Consider the following 24,334-nt stretch of genomic DNA (forward strand, 5'->3'; position numbering starts at 1 on the left):
AACATTCAAATTTCCAGGAAAAAGAAAGGAAAGCAAAGTAGCAGACTTTGAGATAGATGACATCATGGATTCAAACTGAACATCTGCAGACCAGATGCAGACCCAGCCTTAAAATAGGTACTGTTGGTAGGAAGTAGGCCACCTGCGGGGTGTATTTATTTGCTTTGTGTAAATAATTTGTGTGCAGTTCACATAATTCATGTTATGGCTACAGCTGAGTGGCCTTAAGATACATATGGATGAGCTCAGATGAGATGAGATGCTAATGAAACGTTAGTGACACTTTGGGGCTTGATTTGAGTGAGACATTTACTAATCATCAATATGTAGATTGCAATCCAGTGCAATAAATACAATAAAGTACACAAAGATTTTAAAAAGTGGCATCTTTGGCTCAGATTTTACAGGTGTATCATGCATGGGGGGGGGCATCTAAACCAAATACATACATGTGCAAGACAATCAAGCCCACTGTGACAATGTGAGCTAAATGTTGAGATGTGCAGTCCAGTGTACACATTGAATTTGTTTGTCATTCCCATATATTCTGCACATTTTAAGACTTTTTGTGGAGGGAAATATGTAATTAAGCACTATAAAGTTTTTTAAATAATTTTTAATGTGTTTTTGCACTGAATGAAGAACTGTGGATTTTGGCACCCATCATTTTGCTTAATCGGGATCTCTCACGGCCAACATGGGGAGAAGAAATTAAAGCAATTTATAACTCTGCCATGTGAGTAACACGTGGGGACCTCTGCCTAGCCCTGAGTGTCATTAGGTTTCCAGACACGCCTTTTAACCACCGGGGCTGCCAGTGCTGAGGAGGAGGATCGGGTGAAGGTGGAGCGGAGGGAAAAGGAAGAAACCGTCCCCCTGTCAGAAGTATGCGGGGCTCGTCCTCTCAGACCTTACGTCAGCCCGGACGGTTTAACAAAGCTGTCAGCCCCGGTGCGAACGCAGACGGAGGTGCACGGAGCTGACAGCAACGGGACGAGGAGGATGTAGCTCACCTGCGGAGAGCGGCGTGTCGTGCGTTTAAGACGGGACTAATTCAGGAGTCAATGCATTTTCAGTTCATCACCAGTGATGAGTTGGCTCCTGGTGTGGATTCTAACTGCTGCCGGGATTCAACAGGTGGGATGGAGGATATATTTTTTTTGTTGTTGTACATTTTTAACGAGAAATCTGCATACTGAGCTCTCATCCGGGATGCGGAGGAGTTGTGAGGTTAACATTATTCTGAAAATGTGCATCTCTGTATTGTCCATTTATAGCCCAGAGTCAGTGTTCTGATTCAGGCTACACCATAAGAAGCTTTAAACTTCCCATACTGACATATAGTGTGTTTGTAGTACTTCACAGTAAGTTGTATTTGACTTTTAACAGTTTAATTTGAAAGCTTTTGCTACAAAGAATTTAAAGTATTTGTTTAATCCATATAAGGACTTTTGTGGTGGCATACTCAGTGGTAAGTTTATGGGAACCGTGTTGTTTGAGAAAAGTAAGTAAGCTTGATTGAATTTGCTAACCAAACTGAACCCATAATTCTCTTTACATGTTTCTGAAGAGACGTCGTTTTGTCATCTTCATCCCGGAGTTAAACTTGAGAAGCTGGCAGTGGCCACGGCTTCACTTCCCCTCGTTTGTTTTATTTTAGCGCCACCTCGTGGTTATATTGGAAACAACTTTTTTTTAACGGTTTAATTTATTTTTTTCCACAGTCCGCTATTATCTTTATCTATCAGTCTGTGGTTCAGATTTTAAATACTGTATACTGGAAAAAAAAAAAATAAAAACTGTGATTTATTACAAAAAATGCCGTTTTCCCTGTTTTGCCAGTTTTAAAGCCATTTAGCAAATGAAAGTAATTTATTTAGTAGTTTGTTTTACTTTATTTAAAAATTAGGCCATCATAATACATTATTTCATATGGGATATTATTGTTATCCTTTCAGCTGATAATGAAACGTAATTTATTAACCTAATAATGCATTGTTTTCCACATTTTTCTTACCAGCATTGTTTAACATGTTTGAAACAGTTTAAAGTTTCCTCCTTTAAATGTCACAAAATTTGTTGAGGGGGATTTTATGAAAACAATACCCCAGTGATAGTTTTTCTGTTTCCCCCTGGCCTTTTTGGAAAAAAAGTCTCCTTTTTCAAATGTTTTCCCACTTCACTGAGAAAGGGTTCGTCCATGCCTGGTGCACAGGTCAATGGTCATCTGGTCTGACAGGAGGAAACAGATCAAATCAGCTGAGGAAGGAGGATCATCAGTCCTTTTCACTTTTCAGAAAAGAAAAGACCTCTATCATTAACTGGCCATCACCAAAATATGGCAGCTATTGTAGAAAAACATTCAAAGAGATGATGATATTGAAGGGTTGTGTTACACCCAATTATTTACACCCTTTCCCCGACAGAGATTAAACACTTTAAAAATAAAATCATGCAGAATTTAGTCAGAAAAGATAACGATTTCATGTTGATGATTACATTAGGCTTACCCTATGTTTTCATAATTATCTTATGAAACTTCCACTCCATCTTTGTTAGCGTGATGGACAGCTTTTGAGCTGACTTTGTACCCCCCCCCCCTTCTCTGATAATTAGCCTGATAACTGTGGGCTGAATTAACTCTTCTGAAGAATGACTTAGTGGCCCGGCCCTGATTATAACTCATTCATCTGCATTAGCTTTCAGCACTGTGCACAGCAGTTATTGATATGACCATTATTCCATTGAAATGAAGATTAAGCTTGTTTCCTCACAAGGGGGTTCAATGTTTCTTAATAATTAAAGCTGTCATTTTATTATTACTTCATGTGAGTTAAGTGACAATTGACATACTCTGAATTTTTGCCAAAAAAGTTCCATATTAGTGTTAAGGATGTATAGTTTGGTCAACTTTTCTTTGTGTCTCTCTCAGTGAACGATGACCCAGAGACAATCTTCTGACATTCTTTTCAAGCACTCTGTGTTCTCAAAACAAGCAGAATTGAATTTGACCTCTCAAAAGGGACATGTTCTCATAAAAACAGATTTTGAATTTAAAAAAAGACTTGTGCATCCACTGTCCAAAACTAACTTCCAATTGTCAGGCTGTTAATGTGGCTCATGTGGCCTGTTTCAGTGAGAACATCTGCTTTTAAGAACCGCAGAGCTGTTTACTGTGTGATCTTGGCTTCACAGAGCAGCTTGTAAGAGTCAAAACTGGGGGGGGGGTGATTAAGTTTCATTGGCAGGATTTTTAACAGCTCAGCACAGTTGCAAATTTTAAATATGATTATGAAACACTTCCAGAGTGTTAAGTACAAACAATACTTTACTATGTCACTGCTTTAATGAGATTATCTCCACTGGGTTTTTCATTAATTTTTGTAGGCTTAATTGATTTATTGCTCAGCATGTTAGCAGGCCGCCATGTGATTCACCCGTGTAGGCAGTGAAACAGAAGTGTTAGTTAGGGCAGGATATGAAATAATTCAGGATTAAGGATATTAAGAATATTGCCTCACCACATGAACTTTTTTTGTAATAAAAGATGACATTTTGATTTTGCACAGACAGAGAAAGAGTAGCTGCTGTTTTACTTTGTGTGACCAAAGATAATACTGTATTTGAGGGTTCATTCATGATGTTGCATTCATTTGTTATGAGAAGCCAATGGTCATATTGTGAACAAAAACATAATATTTTTGTGAAATTGACTGGTTAAACTGCATTCATTTTAAGAAAGTTGCTATCTTTTAGGCTTAATTTAACCACTTTCCTCTCTCCAGGCCTACTCCCAGAACTCCACTGCCATGCCGCCTGCGACAGCCTTCACATCCCCAGCTGCGGACCTGTACAACCGCACACAGTACTGCAAGTGGCCCTGCGATTGCCCCAAGGTCCCCCCTACCTGTCCGCCGGGCGTGAGCCTCCTCATGGACGGCTGTGACTGCTGCAAGACCTGCGCCCGTCAGGTTGGCGAGGTGTGCAACGAGGCAGACACATGCGACTACCACAAGGGACTGTACTGTGACTACAGCTCGGACAAGCCTAGGTACGAAAAAGGAGTGTGTGCATGTAAGTGTCATTCACCGAAACCGACAAAACAAACAACAGATTTTACACAGCAGGTTTTAGTTTATTTATCTGATGTATTTTAGGCTCACTGTGTACACCATAGCATAGATTGCTAGTAACAAGATTGAAGGATATTTGTTGTAGAGCAGGTGTTTGCTGCCATATCAATGCCGGTTGTCCTAGCAACAACACAGATGTCACTTGACCAGAATACTGATGCAGTTTAAGGTTGTCTGCTGCATACAGGCTGCAGCATACAAGCCATTTGTTCACCTTTTCTGGTTTTGGTTTTCAGTTTCAGTAGTTCATATATTCATATTTCTCTGCAGAGCTCTGTTTGCTGCTGTCGATGGGATATCCTGCTGAGTGAAATCACTTCAATACAATGACAGTTGCATGTCCACAAATGTGAAGTGGTTTGTATTACAAACCGCAGTGGAAGTGACTTGTTGACATCATAATCCTGCATTCTATATGTTTGGGAATGTTTACACATGGGAAATGATATCCAACTCACTGACATGCAAAACATTATTAGTATCATATTATTCTTAATAAGTATTACTTGCACCAGAGTTAGTGCTAAATGTAATTTAGCCATTTGATTTTTCACACTAAAATAGAGAATGTTGAGTGCATTACAATATAGTCACTTTGAAAATTAATTTTACAATTTACCATTTGATTATTTACAGCATTGCTATTGTGTGATATCAGTCTGCAACAGAAAGTGTAAAACCACAAAGTAATTTATCTTATAAATTAATTTGGATCGTGAATGCTATGACATTAATATAGCTTCCAAGGCTTTGTAACATGCATTGCATCTCCGTATAATATGTGACTGCTTGTCATTTCTCACTGCCAGATATGGTGGGAACAGGCTGCGAGCATGATGGCGTGATCTACCGTAACGGGCAGAGCTTCAAGCCCAGCTGTAAATACCAGTGTGTGTGTGTGAACGGTGCCATCGGCTGTGTGGCGCTGTGCACAGAGTCCCAGCCTCCGAGGGTGTGGTGCCAAACCCCACGTCGGGTCAAAGTCAGGGGACAATGCTGTGAGCAATGGATCTGTGATGAACCCAAAAGAGGGCGCAAGACGGCGCCACGACATGCAGTAGAGGGTAGGACACCTCGGATATATGTACACACAAAGGGGGGTACCCTTTTACTTGGTGAAGTTAAGCTTTATCTTGCAAACTCAATTTTATTTTAAATTCCCATTAGCTCTGCCAAATCCCCTAATTCTTTCCAGCCCACTGAAATGCATCACAGTTCACAGTTGAGCTAAATCAAAGGGACTGCTTCAAGTATAGTAAGATAACACAAAAACTAGGTAATGCTAGTGGGGAATAAACTAGTGGGTTGTTGAAAATAAGCATTGTCATTGCTTTAAAAGCATGGTTATGTAAACTAATTCTTAGGTTCCGAAGGCTTTTTAAAGGACTGGAATCTGGAGAATATGATTGTAGATGCAGTTCTCTGAATAACTTCATATCTAGAGTTGAATATATTGTACATGTAAAAAGTTGTAAGAGGCCAGGGAACGCAAAGTATTCAAAATTGACTTTATATAGCTTCAATTCTTTGGCTATTTCTCATAATATATTGTTAATTTACATTTTGTAGAAGAAAGAATTAATATTGTTTTTCAATAACAGATGGATACGATTGGATTTGATTTGTAGCTGCAGCTGTGTTTATAATTGGCAGTACAAACATCTGTAGTTATGTGAGGACAGTTTGTAGTCCAGGAGGATCATGAGGTTTGGGTGTGTGTGTGTGTGCAGGGACAGACCAACCCTTTCCTGTGGAAGCCCTCACCCAGTTTCTGGATTATGTCAAGTTTAGTGTCTTTATTATTGTAGCAGTGCTGTGGAGGACCAATGTGAAAGAAGATATTTTTGTGTTGCATAAGGATAGGGATCATTACGAGGTAATTTAAATTAAAAACAGAGACAACAGTAGGTTCCTATGCTTCTCTTGGTAAACTATTACAAATATAGAAACTGTCCTTAACTGGTCCTCAAACTGACGCTCTGTGTTAAACTTTTTAAACTGTTTTCTGGGCTTTTGACTTTTCTTTGTTGTCAGTTTAAACATTTATGTTGATATCTTTATCCTTCAACATTATTGTATTCATTAGTTCTTTATCTAAATAGAACTAAGAGGTATCTGTGTAAAACACTAAGTGTAGCAGTTTGTAGACATGATCTATTCAACTCACTTCCAGCTTCCCCAGCTGAGACCAGGAGCTGGCACAAGAACTGCATTACCCAGACTACCTCATGGAGCCCCTGCTCAAAGAGCTGTGGTCGCGGCCTGTCCCTGAGGATCTCTAACGCCAACGAGGAGTGTGAGCTGGTCAAAGAGTCTCGCCTGTGCAACCTGCGGCCCTGTGAGGTCGACATCACCAAACACATCAAGGTAGTAATTCTGTGTAATATCTCAAGCAGTCAAACAATAATGTGCATGATTAAAAACTGGATATTCAAAATGTTCCTAAACTTTACACCTTTCTACTCCCCTCCTCCATCAGCCGGGAAAGAAGTGTCTGAACATCTACAGGGAAGAACTGCCCTCAAACTTCACCATCTCTGGCTGCACCAGCAGGAAGCAGTATAGGCCCAAATTCTGCGGCGTCTGCACAGACGAGCGCTGCTGCATCCCCTACAAGTCCAAAACCATTGACATAGAGTTTGAGTGTCCTAACGGGACAGGATTCACGTGGAAGATGCTGTGGGTCCAGGCTTGCTTCTGCAACCTCAGCTGCAGAAACCCCAACGACATCTTCGCCGAGCTGGAGAGTTACTATGATCACCCAGAAGTCATGAACTAACAGATGGCAATCCCGGTCTCTGACTGTGGGAGAATCCTGACTTACGCCTGGCTTCTTTTTCTTACGCAATGTTTTATATTTGTGATGCGTATGATTATGTGCAAGGTATTTTCTTACGGTCTTTTTTTCCTATTGGAAAAATCTGTAAATATGAAACACATATGTGTCTCCAGATTGGATTCATAAAGCATAATGTGCTTTTGAAGAATATTTGAAGCACTGCTTTGCAAATTAAAAAATATTCAGCCAGTGAGTGTGTTTAATAGTGAAGGCTTAATTTATTTATGTAGCTTTTTGCATATGAAATAACATATGTAATGTTCTTGACGTGCTTTCAAGAACAGTCGACATTGTCTGTCTTTAAACTCACAAGTCAACCTAGATGATTAGGCTTTACTCTAGAGGTTTTCCTTTATATTTCTTGAAATTTACTATAAGAAATGTTAAAAAGACAGAAATGGACTTGGAGGTGCCAAAGACAAAGCCTTATTTTAGGACTGCATGTCCAAATATTCAATGACAATCAGGTAAGATCAGTTACAAGTTTTTTTTTAATGTCATTTTTTTAATAAATACAAACTGTTATGTCACTTTAATGCTTTCCTAAAGCATTGGACGGTTGTATGTCACATCTTTACAAAGCTGTGTATGTGTTCTACAAAGCTAAATGTTGCTGTAGTGCAAGTAAAATAAGGGAGAAGAAGGTGTCGGGTAAGTTCTATGGCTATCCTCATGTTAAAATGTGAACCTATCACTTCACTCACCCAAAAATCCACAACCACATAGGAGCATCACGTCTAAAAAAAAAAAAAAAAAAAAAAAAAAAGAACTTTTCCATGGCACATCTTTGTTCCATTGTGCTCGATTGCATAGAAATCATTAAAAAAAAAATTCATGTCAGAAGCCATGATCCATTAATAAAACCATACAATGTTTTGATTCATGACAAAGCATACAGCCTCATTGGAATGTACTAAAAATGATCGTGTAATTCGCGTTAAGAGTGTGAACAGATGTATAATTGTTAAAAAAAAAAAAACATGTTTGTGAAAAAACTCAAAGGTAATAGATATTGGCATGGTGAAACATTATTTGCTGTATAAACATGATATACTTGAAGTCTGTCGATTCATTTTCAAAGTTACATTGCAATTTGTGAGAAAAACTATAATTTTTATTAATCCAAGTGCCATATTCCCTCTCCACATCTACAAATGTGCTCCCACGTACAAACAACATTTCAAACATGGAAAATAAATGATCAAACAATTACAATGAGAACAGAATACAGTCATTTACAGTCAGGTATATTTGAGAAAGCTGTGTCAATATGGTAAAAATGGGAAGCAGGAATGGAAATTAAAACGTTTTTTAATATGCATGAGATTATGAGAGATACATGTACAAACTGGTGTACTCTTCGCCACAGCGTTCTCCAACATTCTCTGCTTCGGTGTCCCAAGATGCTGCGGTGCCCCTAACTACACACTCACCCGACCGAGGAGCTCAGGAGCATTTTCTGTTCAGATGTGTGCGAGTCCCTCAGAATGACAAAACAGGCATACAGTTGACCCTGACCTCGTACTCAAAAGCATCGTATTTTCAAATTTGGGGCATCTCGCCTGCACTGAATAGTCTACAGGCGAGTGTCCATTGTGCGTTTTTACAATACCAGGTATGCCATCTTAGTGTCCTTCTCCACATCGGTGTGTATGTGCAGAGGAATGCGTGTGTCTGTGTGTCAGTTAGAGGCAGCGCAGCACAAGCCGAAGGGACCATGAGAGGTTTGGGTGCCTGGAGAGTGACGGGTCACTTAACAGGACACTTCGGTGGACTTGGGCACAGCTTGGTCCACATTGCTGTTGGCCGTGCCATCCATGGAGCCGCCTGTGTGTGAGCGGCCGCGCTGGTTTTCGGCCGTGCGGCTGCGGCTGCCCTCGTTGGTGTGCGAGCGAGAGCGGTTTCCCTCACTGGTGTGGGAGCGGGAGCGATTGCCCTCGAAGGAGGTGACGCTGGAGCCGGAGGCTGTGCGGGAGCGGACCAGGCGGGTCATGCTGGCAGAGGGCACTGAGGGGAGAGGATGATTTAGTAAATGCACTGTTTGATTTAAGATTATTCTAGTGCTACTGTGAAGAAACCAAGTACATTTAATTAATTAATTTCTGAGGTACTTGTACTTTACTTAAGTGTTTTGATTTTATGTTTTAAGAGGGAAATTATGTACGTTTTACTCCACTACATACTTCTGAACACAATAGTTACTGTGTAGTACTATTGAGCCTACAAAATGCAAACCACCCAACAGTATAAAAAATAATGAGAATCACTTCCACTTTTTGAGCAAAGCAACTTTTTTACTTGAGCAGTGCTACTTTTAATCTGCTACTTCTTCCACTGCTGTTCATTGCACACTCTGCAGTACAACAAACATTTGGAGTTGACCTTAGGTTGAAGTGATAACGTGAGTACATAGGTCATTTATTAACCCAACACAGGGGTGAAGAGGAGAATGTGGGTGAACTCTGCACACTCATGGCACCAGGAATTTTGAGTAGAGAAACATTGTAAATTTAACCTCAACATTCCTGTGAAATGCATGTCAATTAAGTAAAAATACTGCATGTATTGAATACGTACTGTATCCCATGCCCTGAATGAAGTACTTGAAAGCTTCTGTCAGTTTGGCAGGCTGCAGAGAGAAAAAAAAAAAACCAAAACAAAAAAAACACACAAGAAGGGAGATAATTAGTCCTCTTGTCATCAATTATCACACTTGGTTTACATAACATTGACAAACTCAATCTCTCATCCAGCAGCTCACTGCTCAGGGTCTGAGATATGACAGCTGCTATGAGCAGGTGCAGTGCAGGGTGGAGGATTACAACCAGACAACTGTGGTTCATTTCAGCCACTTGCTAATGCTCTTAAGTGCAACCTTCTTATGTCATCCACACGTCCACCTGACCCTTTCTACGGCGATTATCCAGCCCTGCACAGCCTGCTCTACAACATTAACAGTGTCTCGCAAAGCTTTTCTGTCACACAAACACAAACATACACACCTGTTCAACCTGAGGCATGCCTCCACAGTCAGACATCTGGAGAAAGGAGGGAAAACACAAAAGATTCCATTAGCATTTAGCATGTTGTTAATTCGCACAGCAGTGGACACACGCCATTACCCCCCATTGCACTCGACACGTCCCATTTCAACACGTCGAACACCTTGTCCCTGCTACCTCCAATCAGTGATCCTCTAGACCCTGAACAGTTAACCCTGATAAATGGTACCCATTTGAGTTCTAGCAGCCATTTGGTTTCAGCTGTGGATCATAAAAAAGGTTGCCGTGGGCCAACACAAGTAGGTCAGTACAGCAGATTGTGTCCTCAGAGGCGATATGCCACGCACGTCGCCTCTGAGGACACATTCAGCTTTCCTACCCCTGGTTAATATGTCACCAGGTAAATGCTGAGCCACTGGAATCTAATCAGCCGATGCGTTTCCATCAAGGCTATTATAATCTGAATGAGAATATAGGACAGGAGGTGGTCGAGGCGAGGGGAAGGGGGGGGGGGCGGAGAAACAGGTCTGCTTACCTTAAGCAGGGTAGTCTTTGTTGGGTCCAGCTTGGTGTTGCACTCAACCTGTGGGTTCAAATAAAGCATCTATTCAGTCAAGCGTCCTACAAGATTAGCAATCATATTTTGCAGGTTAAATATATAAGCTGCTCTGGCAAAATAATGTGAGATAAAATGTTAAATGTATTTGAACTTAAAAATAAGGATTTAATGCATCACTTATAAATCGCTGGCCATGGTTCATAAATGCTAGGAAATCTAATGCTATTTGGGGGATTTGGGGCACCACCCTGAGCCACCACCCAAACAGTCTTTCACCTTTAACGGATTAAAATTACTCTGCGTCACTTGATTTCTGATCCCAACTTTGTTGTTTCCTACGTCGTGTTATACAGTTGTCCATAAGCATTTAATCTTACATCTTGGGCTTTAACAGGTGACTGAACGGAATAGAAAAACATGTCCAGCACAAGTTTGCTGGGTTAACGGTGGTGGGAAATCGAGTCATTAACAATTAGCATTGGAGCTTTGTTTTTAACGGCGTGTGAACGACAGACAGAACGACATTGTGCCTCAACTCACCACAGCCTCCACAGCAGGAGAGTTGTCGCCAACCACCAGCAGTGAAGGGCACCTGGATAAGGGAGACACATACATAACAAATCAGCATTGGTGAAATAAATAAATAAATAAATATATATATATATATATATATATATATATATATATATAATACAATACAACATTGTGATTTGAATGATGATGACTTACTTGAGGGTTCTGATGTTGCCTCCTGGGATCGGCCTCTCAATTTCCAGATCCCTCCGACTGTAGAGACAGACATACATTACAGAAAATCTTCATATTTCTGTTCATAAATTAAGATTCTGCAACCTGTTGCATCTTTGGTCAAACTTTACTCAGTGTTTTTCTAGTCTACTGACTTTGATGCGTTTTATTTACCTTTCGTAGGACTTGACAAAGAGATGCAGGTTGAACTGGTTCATGTCATTCGTGATGTGGTGGCGGTATGTTCCGATCAGGTCATGGTTGTGGTAGATCTCCTCCTGAGGCAACCAAACACAAAATCTGTTTAAATCACTGAGACCTAAAGACATCTTCACACTGCTCAGTAACAAAAAAAAATGAAAAATGTGAATCTGTACCTTTCCAAAGAGGTGGGTGATGAGCATGTCAGGCATGGCATGGGTCCAGCCGCTGATCTGAAATCAGACATGAAAACATTTAGCTTTAATGCAGCGCTAATATTTTTGTTGGCAGTCCAACATTCTGCCAATGTTTTAGTCTTTATATGTGTATGTTTGAGCTATTAATGCTTGTTACCTTGTGTGCAGCCCAGTCCATCCATCCCTCAGCACATGGGTTGATGTTGATGAGCAACAGTCCCTCCACCATGTTCGGGTAGTCCAGCTAAAACACACGCACAGCATGATATTAGTGATTTATTACTGTAAAACACAATGCTGCATTTAGCTAAATATATGTGCAAAAAAAGGGTGCTCCCTCTTCAGACTGCCAATGTTTTGAGCTATTTGAAAATGTTGTGTGCGTTAGTCTCATGTTTTGGATTACTTAATTGTGTGGACAGATCTTGCGCGCACACACACACACACACACACACACACACACACACACACACACACACACACACACACACACACACACACACACACACACACACACACACACACACACACACACACACACACACACACACACACACACACACACACACACACACAAGGCTGCAGCAAGGAGTTAAAAGTTGTATCTCTGTCAGCCTTGTGTCAGCAGAGTGAGACTTCCTACTGTGCACAATGTTGGTGTTGAGCTGGAACATTCCTGATGCTTTTATGGCTCAGCAGGCTCAAGCAATAGGCAGCGTTATATTGCCAAAATCAGCATAAAGATAAAACACATTAGCTGCTGGCTCTGTTAATCCTAAAATGATTAAAACTCATAATTATTAAGTGTGATTGAGAGGGGAAGGGGCAAACGTACAGCGAATCTGGTCAGAATGTAGGCCCCGGCTCCAATGCCAATTCCTAAAACAGTCTTCAGCCTGCGGTCAAACACACAAGGATACTGTTAGAACAACAGGTTAGAAAAAATCCTAAATTTAAGTGTGAAGAGTCCGTGTGAAAACTGAAGCTCAACTTACCCAAAGTGCTTCAACACCAGTGGAAGGGTCTCAGAGAGTTGGTCCATAGAAGGGTACTCATATCTGGAAAACAAAAAGCGTATCATTTCAAATTAATGGTTAACAATTTCATAATAACCACTATCTAATCCTTGGTCTATATTGCTCTGTATTGTTGATATCAGCCTGTAACAGCCATCTGTTTTCATATCATGTTCAGCTCAGGAAGTGTTAACATGAAGCAAAGTCCCACCATCAAAGCAGAGATTAGGCTGAACGAGATAAACACCCGTCGCTGCAACACATTTGTCAAATTAGGTCGTCTTAAGTTCATCCGCAGGGATCTAACCGTCGAGTCAAAGATCACAGCCTGCGTGACATACATTAAGTGCTTGTGTGTGTGCGTGTGTGTTTGTGACTGCATGTTTGTCTGGCTCACCCAGTGGAAAAGGTGTTCGCTCCCTCATGCTGCCCGGGGGCGTCAACATGTAAGACGGCAAAGTGCTGCATGATCTCCGACATGTCCTCATGGTTGAAGAGCGTGTTCCAGCAGGTTTTTTCTGAAAAAAACAGTCCAAGGAAAGGGAGGGGGAGGTGGATAAGTGATGCTTGACTGGTAAGTAGAAATGACCTCAAGTAACTGAAGAACAAGACTTGTCTTGTACAACATGCAGATGCTGTGCCTCATCGTCTTACAATATTTGACACCATCACAAAAATCTATCAGTAAGAGTTTAGATACTGTAATTTAACAAACTTAACAATATAAAGTTATCTTGGTGAACCTAATCTGGTCCCACGTGGTACAGTAATTCAAAACACCCAAGGCTTCAGGCACAACAACAGATGTTTCACGAAGATTGAGCTGAATGGGTCGCCAGGCTTACGGTTCAGTCCAATGTCATGGAAGGTGAGGATGACTGGTCTGTCACCCTTGGGAACCCCCTTCATTGTACAGTGGATTCTTCCATAAGGAGTCTCCACATCAGTCTCCTACAGATGCAGACAAAAAAATGAACAAACTTAGCATAAAGTGTGAATAAAAACAATTAAACAACATTCCAAGTAAACCTATCAAGAGATTCATCTTGAAGCTACAAAGATGAGAATAATGGTGCACCTCAACATTATGTCCAGCAACAGAGGGCTATATCAAAACTGAATACATTTACCACCATTACATTGCACTGAAAATGCATCTGTTTAACACAAATATATGACCAGATTAACAACACAAGAACTTTATGTTCAATTATTCATTCACAAAATGTTTGCTTCATTTAGTTTTCAAAATATTCTTCATACCATTAAAATGTAATGAGTTTTTTTCTTTCAATTCTTAAATCGAGTCACCAAAAAAAAACTACAAAACTGCCAAAGATTTTCCACTTATTTAAATCCAGTCCTAATAACTATCACAAATATAAACTATTCTCTATCTGGCGCTGCCACCTGTTCTACAGCTCCAGCAGGGAGCATAATCCGTCAATGCACTTGAAACTACTCAGTCCAAACATTTCAATAAAGCCTTTCTCTACTCACACAGACTTCAATCTCAGCAACGATCATTTCCACATCAGAATCCTCCAGAACCATGTTTGCAGGAGTAAAGCTCTGCTCGCTACTGAAAAGATGCAGTTGCAGTGGCTCCCTGAGCTATAGATCCAAATGCTAATAAGCCTCTGAAGGATCCAAACGTTAGTAAGCCTCTGAAGTTGTTTAGTCCTGCTCTGAGAGCTTTATAGCCCCCCTACTTACCAGTTGGCCTAAGCTCCCGGCCTCCTATGACGCCTTGCAGGCTGGTCAAAACAAGCTAACTCTAGATGGAGAGATCCCTAAATTGGATCAACCAATGTCAGACAGAGGGGCATTGGCTACTGTGTTGACATGATGAGGACATACGAGTGTGTGATCAGTGGGAAAACATGCCGAACGAATTGGGGCAGGGAAGACATTCAGGAAAACATTTCCAAAATAATGGTTGAACTGAAGAACCTTAAACTAAAATCCTAAAATTTAACACAGCAGCAAAGGCTACAAAGAGCTTAACAAAGACTTTTAATGAAAGTCATAAACATTCACAAAAAAATACTCCATTAACAGTAAGTGATTGATTTAATAGGCTAATAACAATACTGACATAACACTATGTATTTCAATATAAAAGCTTAAAATCTGAATGCTGTTAATTCTCAAGATTTGTGTCTATAAGAAGAATTATATTCCAAAATGAGATATACACTCTTGAGGACAACTTCCTGTCTAAATGATATTGCTCTCATGAAAATAAAATGATGGTGAGAAGTGTTATTATAGGAGAACAATGCTTTTATGCAGCCATAGATTTATATAATTTCACTAAAATAGCATTTTAAAATCAGACTTTTTGAATGCAGATTAAATCCTAAAAAACGTCTGCCCTATTGTGACCTGACATTGTGGTCTACAAGATGACCTATTGGGTTGTTTTCAAACCAGTTTTGATTGCCCTGGAAGAACATCCAAGGAGGTATGTAACCTATTTAGCGGACGTAAAAACATCTAAGGATTCACCTCACCTCGCTCCACCCACCCTCCCCCTCTACAGTCAAACACGTGGGCTACACAGGCGATATAATCCTGCAACACGACCGTAAGTACATATGCATTTACTGTGAATATCAGGGGTAAACCCGCAATATTGTCACCTTCAACTAATCCTACATCACTAATTGTTGAAAAATTGGCAACCACAGAGATATAACACTTGCCCTGGATACTTCAGATCATCTCAACTGTCGGTGTGACAAAAAGTAAGTCAGACGGCTCAGTTGGAGCATTTTTAAAGAATCTTTACTTCATACTGAAACTGTACCTTTAAGATCAGCAACTTCCTCTACATCTTTTCTGACTGTGAGGGTCTGAGCGCTGTCCGAGGTGCTGAGAGGCCCCCCAGACTCAGCAGCACCCATATGCCAATCAAAATGTGTGTCAATGTGCTGGAGAGGCATGAGAAACGGTCGATGCACTGTAGCTGTGTTATCTGTCCAAAGTGCGTCTCATCACTCTCAGTACCCGACTGAATTAGCGAGGACCCAATAAGATTTCAGTCCTGATAAAATCACAGCAGATGAAAGGTCACCGCCATGATGGATGAGCCACTGCAACAACTATGTTGATTAGTGGCAAAGTATTTATTTTTATCCACCACTAGATGGTATCAAACAAGCTAAAATAATAAGATATAGAATAAACCTGTCTGTACATACAATCAGTATTTTGAGTCGACACAAGCTTCAAAACAATAAAGCTGAGTTTACAACTGGTGGGAATGATAAATGCTGGATCTTATTTCTTGGGTCTGCAAGCATACCTTGATAACGAGCTGCAGCACAGCCTCTCTCAAGCCCTGCAAGGAAAGAACAGAGTGATGAAAATATAAAACTAATGCAATTATATTGTAACATGCTATAATCTAATATTCTGAGGGCGCCATCCTGTCACTGAATGTATTTTCACATCCATGGGACCTCTGTCATATGAGGCACCGAGTATAATTTCAACTGCACAACTTTGTAGTTGTGGACAAAGGTCAGCAAACTACCTTCACAACTTGTGCTGCACAGAAACTTTTACACAAACCTACTTATGAATGAACCTACTTATTAAAATGAAATCTAATCTGGTGAAGAATATCAGAAATGTGAGATTTTAGCATTTTGCAGCGATCAGGGCGCTTCATGTCTTCACCCTGTGGCTGGCCATGATTGGAAAACTCTTAATGGTCCCATTTATTTCTGTTATTTAATTAGTATGATACTCAATAGTATCAATATTTGGTGCAGATCCAAATTCAGGTCCACAATTATGAATTGCTAATTGTGAGATCTTTTTTTTTAACTATTTTCTAATTAACAGCTACATGATTGCATGTCACTGTTTTTCTCTTGATGAAGATTTAACATTTCTATTACCAAGTGCCCTTTTCACCAAAATAATTAATTCACAAAATATCTTGCTTTGGTGGCTCAGATTTTGTTGACAGATTAATGTCAGAAATTAAAGGAGGGATATACAGTTAGTAATTTAAAATCACATTTGTGTATTCGTTTGTGAACAGAACCTGTGGTATAAAATGTGCACAAATTCTTTAAACGCTAAATCTGATTGAACCACCGATGTACTAACGAACCATACAAGCAACTTCGCCAGGTACAAATCATGCAAAGCTGAGCGACAGAGTACTAAAGCGTTTTTTTCTGAGAATTCTCCTCCATTCAGGGTACATACCGGCAGTTCTCTGTCAACCAGCAGGGGTTTGGACTCAACAACCTGGATGTCATCCATTTCAAAGAGCTGCAGAGCCTGGGTGTCAGAGAGATCAGAGTAGTTTGTGAGTGACTGGTTCAACCTGTGTTTGAGCCTTCAGGTTATATTGGATGATGTGTGGGAAAAAGGTTTAGTAAAATATCTGCCTTTCCCAAACTTCCCAAAGGCGTGTCCTTTTCAATAAGTCATAATGTTACTCAAACCTCTTTGAAAAAGGTGCGGCAAAAGGTTGGCGGGCTATAGTCGGCTGACTTGCAGACAATGACATGTTGCTTGAACTCTTGGGCGTGTTTTACACAAGGCTCAGAAAACGACACTACTACAGACCTGACTGCACTCACGTACACACAGGTGCACAGACAAAAGGAACATGCAGAGACTGGTGCTGTGATCTGCACCGACAAGCGGACCACATAACAAGACACACCTGTGAACCGCCCACAACAGAGACACGCAGATAGGATGATGGGGGGGGGGGTAGAATAAATATGACTTCTGAGTAATTATCACCTGTCTGAACATAAGATACTGTGCTGTGGGCCTAACAGTCTATGCTTTTCAAAGACTGAAGCAATGCCTCCCTGATAACAGTTTTAAGATTTGGGATATTTAAAAAAAAAACAAAGAACACAGTTATAGACAAACTCATAGACTTAAAGGGGCAGGGAGAAAAATAAAGGGGGAATGTGAAGAGAAGCCAGGCGTCAGATTGTGCTGTGGGTCATGATGCTGTGTTGGAGGAGAGGCAGGCTGAGGCTCTGCATGCAAATCAAATTAGCCAGTTAAAAGGCCTCTTTGTCCACTGTCTCCGGTGGCTCCTGAGAGCCAGGGGCCACACACACACACACACACACACACACACACACACACACACACACACACACACACACACACACACACACACACACACACACACACACACACACACACACACACACACACACACACACACACACACACACACACACACACACACACACTTCTGTCCCTTTTTTCTGTTTGTCTTGGTTTCGGCTTGGTTGCAGTTGCTATGTTTGCTCTTTCCACACTCATTCCATCCGTTTTGTGCGCTCTGTCTTTCCGTTGGTCTTTGTACACAGCCACAGTAGACAACTAATCAACATCCACCTACAGGACTGCAACGTGGCCATCAGAGGGAAGTGATCTTTTAGAGGAAGTTTTTCATTACATTTCAAATGTGGAGGTGACAGAACTCGCTCTGAACACACACATACATAAATACACACCCGCTCCTCTGACTGGGAGAACAGAGACCGGAGCCAGCCGGATCTCACAATAGCACAGAGGAAGAGGAGTATCAAACAACAGGTTCATTTTTCTGCAGAGGGATTCAGAAACATGGCCGCCGTCGCACTGCAAGCGCTTTGTTGAAGAGGACAAGAGATCAGCCCCCGTTGAGATTCCACAGCCATGTGAGAGAAGTCATGTTAATGACGTTGAAAAATGAAACTACTCAGGCCGTTTCAGATTAGAAAATAGGGGGGGGGGGGGAATCAGTGCATGCATCAACATAGGGGAATCCTCTAAGCCTATTTTCAAGCCTATTTGCAAACACCATCACCACCTGTTAGCAGGTTGGCAGCACAGAGAGAACCTGGCTGCGCAGCAGACTGAGACAACTAGGTCACCTGCTGTTTACATCAGCGGTGTTCCTCCAATTGTTTGCCTTGCTGAGCTAATGTTTCACCTGGCCAAGACGAAGGAAGGGAGGGAGGTGTTTTGGGGAGGGAGGTCCCAAGCACTAAAATATGAGTACTGCCATCTTGACACTTCTTACACGTCAAATGATTGCCATGAAAAAAAAAAAAAAACATCGCTACATTCAAAATATACATATAAATAATGAAGCGTTTTGTGTCGTTTCTCAGATTATCAGTAAAATGCAAACTACCTAGATACAATTTTTAAAAAGGGACGTGATGTTTTTGCAGTGTATCTTTTTCTCACAGGGATTTTATGTTGCTGTTGCTGCTGCTGCAGCAGGGGCTCTCTCTTTAAACTGGCTTCACTCCAAAACTGGTTTGGTGTCATTGGAAACAGTCAGACATTGTCTTCAACCGAGTCAAACCAGTTCTTACATGCATATTCTCTATTGAAACTGTGTGTGTGTGTGTGTGTGTGTGTGTGTGTGTGTGTGTGTGTGTGTGTGTGTGTGTGTGTGTGTGTGTGTGTGTGTGTGTGTGTGTGTGTGTTTTTTTAGAAAATGTCAGGCTGTGGGGAAGAAAACAAACTATTCACTGACACAGCTTTGGCCTGGCAGAAGTGAGACTGTGTTACGCAATCATGAACAGGAAACAGTGGGAGGATATAGGCCCAGGACGATCCAATGTGTAACCCAAGATCAGCTGCATAACAAAGAATACAAACTATATGCTTTTCTGTGAAATACTGGCTGGTAGAGTTTCACTACCTTTACATGGCTACATGCTCTTAACGGCCAAATGATAATCAATTACTGTTCCGAGCGTTGACTACAATCATAACTCTCAGGATTAGGTTTTACATGTTGATTCCTGAAAAACAGACTTGTTGAAAATCCAATGTTTTCACTTGAAAGTGAGATAATGTGGCTTGAGCTACAGAGTAAAACAACAACACTGATGCAGGCCTCTACATAACACATTAGTGCTTGTTTTGCCACAGTAAATCCAGAGAGAGATATGACACACTTCTTTAAGCCAGAACATCCAAGTTACAAAACCGTATGAGCGCAAACTCTTTCTCTGCTCGCTTGTGAGAGAAACATATGTACTGATTAGATTTGGACAGCGGGTCTCAATATTAGGGAGCCAGAATCAAGGCCAGGCCAGCCTTCCTCCATTGCCTCCATATAGTTTTAAATCCACGAGCCTGTGGCTTCCATCTGCAAAAACAATGATTGCTTCCCTAATCTTTGGGAACTCGCTTAATCTGTCAAATCCCTGGTTCTGAAATATCAGCACGGCGGCAGCAGGCCTGCCAGACTAAGCTGTCATAGACCTACATTTTCAGATTGTGAAAGATATCAAAATGTGCCACAGTAAGTTGGTGAGTGGGGGTCAGGCTGGTTTGAGGGGATCACACAGTCACCAGTACAAGCAGCTGTTTATTGTGAGATGTATCCTCCTGCATCACTAATACAAAAAAAAAAAAAATCCCCCAAAAAATCAGCAGTCCTTCCAAGATCGGGTTGATAATCTCTTAGACAAGACATTAGAATTAGCTGGAAAACTAAAACAGCCCTAAAGCAGGTCAGGATACGGTGTTGTTTTGGCAACAACCAATAGAGGAGATGCTTTATATTTTTAGCAGAGTGCAATTAATGCCTTAAGTTAATAAACATCATTTTTCATGTTTTGACTTCAGCACTATCCCCTCCCCCATGCCCACACCCTCATGCAGGTTTTTTGACTGTTTTCTTTATATCAAGGAAAACAAAGATAATTTGTTATGCAATTATGGCTCTCATAATATTTGCAACATTCGGCATAAAAGCGCCCTGCCTGTGTGTGTGTGTGTGTGTGTGTGTGTGTGTGTGTGTGTGTGTGTGTGTGTGTGTGTGTGTGTGTGTGTGTGTGTGTGTGTGTGTGTGTGTGTGTGCTTTCGGTGTCAATGAGTGAAAAGCATGTTGATCTTTGATCAAGTTCCTGCACCCGCACATGCTACGCACAAGTGCGCCCTGCTTTACTATACAACTGCATGCCACATCATTTTAGTATTCATTTTAGTAATTTATTTAAAGACATTAACATGCCCTCCCAAAAAGTGTATCCACAAAAAAATAATATGCACACAAATCTAAACACATTCTGAAATGCATGTTTTGCTCTGTGCGTTTCCTTTTCTTCAACTTGTGGTCGAATGAAATTGGCACAAATGAACTGAAACAGCATCTTTGTTTTATAAAATGCATTTCAGCGAAACAGGAACGTGTTCAGAAATGCTGCGAGACTAACAAACTCAGAGTCTAGTTTACTTATAAAATAACGAAAACATTGAAGAAAAGTCATGATTTGGAGCAGAAACGTACCTCTAGATTAAACTTGTGATTGTCCTGAGATGAACACTCCGGAGAGGAAAAAAAGTCCACAAAAAGTTGTTGCAAATTGTTGCAGAGACAGAAGCGTTGCTTTGTTTATAACGTGCGGCGCAAGGCGGATGTATGAGGGAATTTTATAAAGCCTTGGGGGCGTGCAGCCCGGCCCATTTTCCCCGCTGCTCTCTCTATTGGGCAACAGCAGCTGGGGGGATTGATAGCAGATTGACTCTTTCTAGCAGTTGCATGATGAAGAAGTTGATGACAGCGCCTCATTGGGTGAAAATACTCGAAGGTTGATCCCCGCTCCTTAAACTCTCACAGTGTTACCAAACTGCCACATTGACTTCTCAATGTTACTTTAAGGGCTTACTTTTTCTTTTATATTTAAAAAAAAAAAATGTATTATGGAGTTTGGTAGTTGTTGTTTCACATGAGTGCTGACAAAACAGTTTAACTGAAAGTAAGATGTGTCAAATTTCATTATTCTCCCCCCACTGTGTGCATCGCCACTGTGTCTGATGTGACACGTTTGATACTTTCATGGTTAGGTGGTAATTAGTTTGGTATAACAGAGCTTCTTCTCTCCACAATGAGCTGACAGGGTGTGGACAGGAATCTTGGCACGGCTGTTTGCCTCTTTTGTATCAGTGTAGGGCCTACTGTAAACTATAATTCACCACACTCTAACGGAGTCATAATGGTATTTCTACACTCTGGCAATCTACGCAGCTGATATTTTTTAAGATGGGTTTTAGCCATTGTCGGCTGCTCTATGAGGCTGAGGGGTTAGGAATGCAGCCCTGCAACCTTGATTTAAGGCCAAGAGAAGATAAGTCTGTACAAAGGGAAGCCCCTCCCTCTCCTTGGATGAAGCCACCTTTCCTTGATAGCACACTGCTATTGTCTATTCAAAGTTAGCTCGTCCTTCAGAAGAAATAATCAATGCCACAACAGAGATGGTTCGCTGTAGTGTGTGCTGCTGTACAGATGTTAGTTTTGAGGTGTGTGTAAATGTAGGCCTCAGCATATTCTAAGCAGGTTGTTTGTGATCCCAGATCCATTGGTTTCACTTGCTACACTTGTACTACAGTGTAGTGGAAATTTCCACACCTGCAAGAGGCCGACTGTTACACTTTGTATCTGCCAATATGTGCTTGTATTGGCAATGAGTGCGTGAAAGATCCTTGTCAAGACACAATGGCCGCACTGTGGGCTTGTAATGTGAGGCCCACGATAGGAACACATCGGACAATAGGCGCGTTTGAGGAGATAAATATAACCACTACGCTAATTTAACGCTCAGTCACTTTGTGCATTGCACTACATGGGGATCAATGCTAATGGATGGAAGTCAGAGACAGTCTTAGATATCTGATCGTTACTAGAAACACTACATACATCTGTGTGTGTGTGTGTGTGTGTGTCAACGAGTTTGTGCGTCTGACCCTACAGCTCCTTTCCAGCTATCATTGTGAAACGAAGATAGCATTTGGCTGTCAACTGTGATAGATTTTGTGCAGCATGTGGGTCACAGTGTCTCAATACCTGATAAAACCAGTGGACTTTTACCTGGCTGATAGCAGTTTGCAGTTTGTGGGAGCAAATGGCAGCCTTTATAAGGCATATTCAATAAAGCCAGAGTACCTCAGGTCCTCATAGCTTCACTCCTTCAAACATGATACTCTGCAGTTCCTGTCCTGTTAAAAAATACTTGTCTGAATTAAAATAAAATGTTTTATGTTTTAATACTATATTCTTTTTCATTCCTTCTCTTTACCATTTTAATCCTATATTTCTGTATTGATTGAATGCCCTTATTGTTGTGTAACCTCTCATTGATCTAATAGAACTACGCAAATAAAGCTATTAATATTCTTAGTAATATTATGCAGTGATTTCTTGGAGATAGGTGTTATGTAAAGGAAAAAAAAATCAATAGATGTGGTAAGGCCTGTCGTACCGTAAACAGAATGACAGAAGCATAACTTTTGAACATTGAAATCTTCAAGTAACATTACAGCAAATGGGATTCTGTTTTTGTTTTCTGTCTATTTCTCTTGTTATTAGGCCCATACTGTACATCCAGAGATAGCACTAGCTGAAACTGTCTCCTGCCCTCAGTATCTCCTCTCTCCCAGTCAGGGGTCACCCAGTTGAAGTGTGTTTGATCTCTAAGTTCATGACCACAATGTTTACGGCAAACAGAGCAGATAATAAAAAACAAACAGATTATGAAGCTCTGAAGTACAAATCTCATCCATTCCACCGACTACTGCTGAATCCTGTACAGCAAAAGTATTTACATTTAAAAAAATACTATTACGGGCTGTTTCCTGACATCTGCTTGCGCCTCAGCTTTATTCAATACACACACCCATCACAGAGTCTTTGTGTGGCCCTCCTCTAGATTAAACCAGTCATGACACCCACAGTGATACAACAGGCTTGTAACAGGAGCGTATGATTCAGACACACATGACATTAAATGTCTTGATAGGTCACGTAGTAAATGGTTTGTAAGGTGATGAGAACATGTGATCAATGCAGAAAGGTACTCCCACGTTGTATTTTCAGTGAGAAACAAGACAACAGTCTCTGTTGACCTCAGTGGTAAATCTTTACAAACCTTTTGTAAAATTAACATAGAAGTTGAAAAGTTCAACTTTCCAAAGCTACCTGTGGAGTCCAGATAAATCATTACATGCAGTTTGTGTGTTCTTGTAGCCAGCCACCACTCTCATGTCTGTATGATTAACAAGCCGGTTAGCTTAGCTTAGCATTATTTCTGTAAACAGGGGGAAACAGATAGCATGGCTCTCTCTTAAAGTTACAAAATCCACCAACCAGCATATTTGAAGCTCATTATTAACACGTCGTATCTCATTTGTTTAAGATGTACAAAAAAACAAAGTCCTCAGCCTCACATTTAACAGCCAGTACAAAACTTCTCATCTAACCTTCGCCAAGAGAGTAAAGAAGCATGTGTCCCAAAATGTAAAACTTTTTCTTTAGAAAATTATTCAAATATACATCACATTTTCTATCACATCTAATTTATTTATGCTTAGCTAACAGACGTAACTAAAAATAATGATTACTGTAAACCACAGCTGCATGTTGTGGTTTTCTATCTTAGAAAGAGATCTTTTTACAGCCAGCACCCAAGCATTTTATGCATTTATACAGCATGTAATTATTGCACCATATAATAGGCCACCATACAAACAAACCCTGTGGATTTTTATTGGGCTGTAAAGTGATTTTACCAGCATTGGCGGTGTCACCTCCTGCACGGTTCTGATGGGACGTTTCCCCAGCCTGGCCTATATTGAATA

The 24,334-nt window shown here is 40.8% G+C and overlaps 2 protein-coding genes across 2 annotated transcripts; one reads left to right on the forward strand and one right to left on the reverse strand.

Annotated features, from left to right (window-relative positions):
* Positions 1-836: 836 nt before the first annotated feature.
* On the forward strand, positions 837-7,741 carry ccn4a (cellular communication network factor 4a). The gene is made up of 5 exons (XM_068702524.1): positions 837-1,137; positions 3,786-4,074; positions 4,943-5,197; positions 6,307-6,500; positions 6,613-7,741. The coding sequence occupies exons 1-5, from the start codon at positions 1,090-1,092 to the stop codon at positions 6,910-6,912; spliced, it is 1,086 nt and encodes a 361-aa protein (XP_068558625.1). The 5' UTR covers positions 837-1,089; the 3' UTR covers positions 6,913-7,741.
* On the reverse strand, positions 7,446-21,122 carry ndrg1a (N-myc downstream regulated 1a). The gene is made up of 16 exons (XM_068702523.1): positions 20,991-21,122; positions 16,922-16,996; positions 16,005-16,040; positions 13,540-13,645; positions 13,092-13,212; positions 12,674-12,736; positions 12,514-12,574; positions 11,836-11,922; positions 11,658-11,714; positions 11,455-11,558; positions 11,263-11,319; positions 11,074-11,125; positions 10,510-10,557; positions 9,975-10,010; positions 9,550-9,601; positions 7,446-8,979 (listed from the first exon to the last, which is right to left on the reverse strand). Exons 2-16 carry the CDS (start codon positions 16,976-16,978, stop codon positions 8,726-8,728), a joined length of 1,191 nt encoding a protein of 396 aa, XP_068558624.1. The 5' UTR covers positions 16,979-16,996; positions 20,991-21,122; the 3' UTR covers positions 7,446-8,725.
* Between the last annotated feature and the right edge of the window lie 3,212 nt (positions 21,123-24,334).

This window comes from Cebidichthys violaceus, unplaced genomic scaffold (assembly GCF_023349555.1).
Source record: "Cebidichthys violaceus isolate CVI_PGR_0920_01 unplaced genomic scaffold, fCebVio1.0.p SCAF_85, whole genome shotgun sequence".
NCBI lineage: Eukaryota > Metazoa > Chordata > Actinopteri > Perciformes > Stichaeidae > Cebidichthys > Cebidichthys violaceus.

Bases quoted from the DNA above. Each gene is read 5' to 3' on its own strand.
- ccn4a (XM_068702524.1), top strand. From the start codon at position 1,090: ATGAGTTGGCTCCTGGTGTGGATTCTAACTGCTGCCGGGATTCAACAG. The intron at 1,138-3,785 runs GTGGGATGGAGG...TCCTCTCTCCAG, and splicing joins CTGCTGCCGGGATTCAACAG to GCCTACTCCCAGAACTCCAC. The intron at 6,501-6,612 runs GTAGTAATTCTG...CTCCTCCATCAG, and splicing joins ACATCACCAAACACATCAAG to CCGGGAAAGAAGTGTCTGAA.
- ndrg1a (XM_068702523.1), bottom strand. From the start codon at position 16,978: ATGGATGACATCCAGGTTGTTGAGTCCAAACCCCTGCTGGTTGACAGA. The intron at 13,646-16,004 runs GTATGCTTGCAG...CTGCATCTGTAG, and splicing joins TGCTGCAGCTCGTTATCAAG to GAGACTGATGTGGAGACTCC. The intron at 13,213-13,539 runs GTAAGCCTGGCG...TGTTTTTTTCAG, and splicing joins CCATGACATTGGACTGAACC to AAAAAACCTGCTGGAACACG.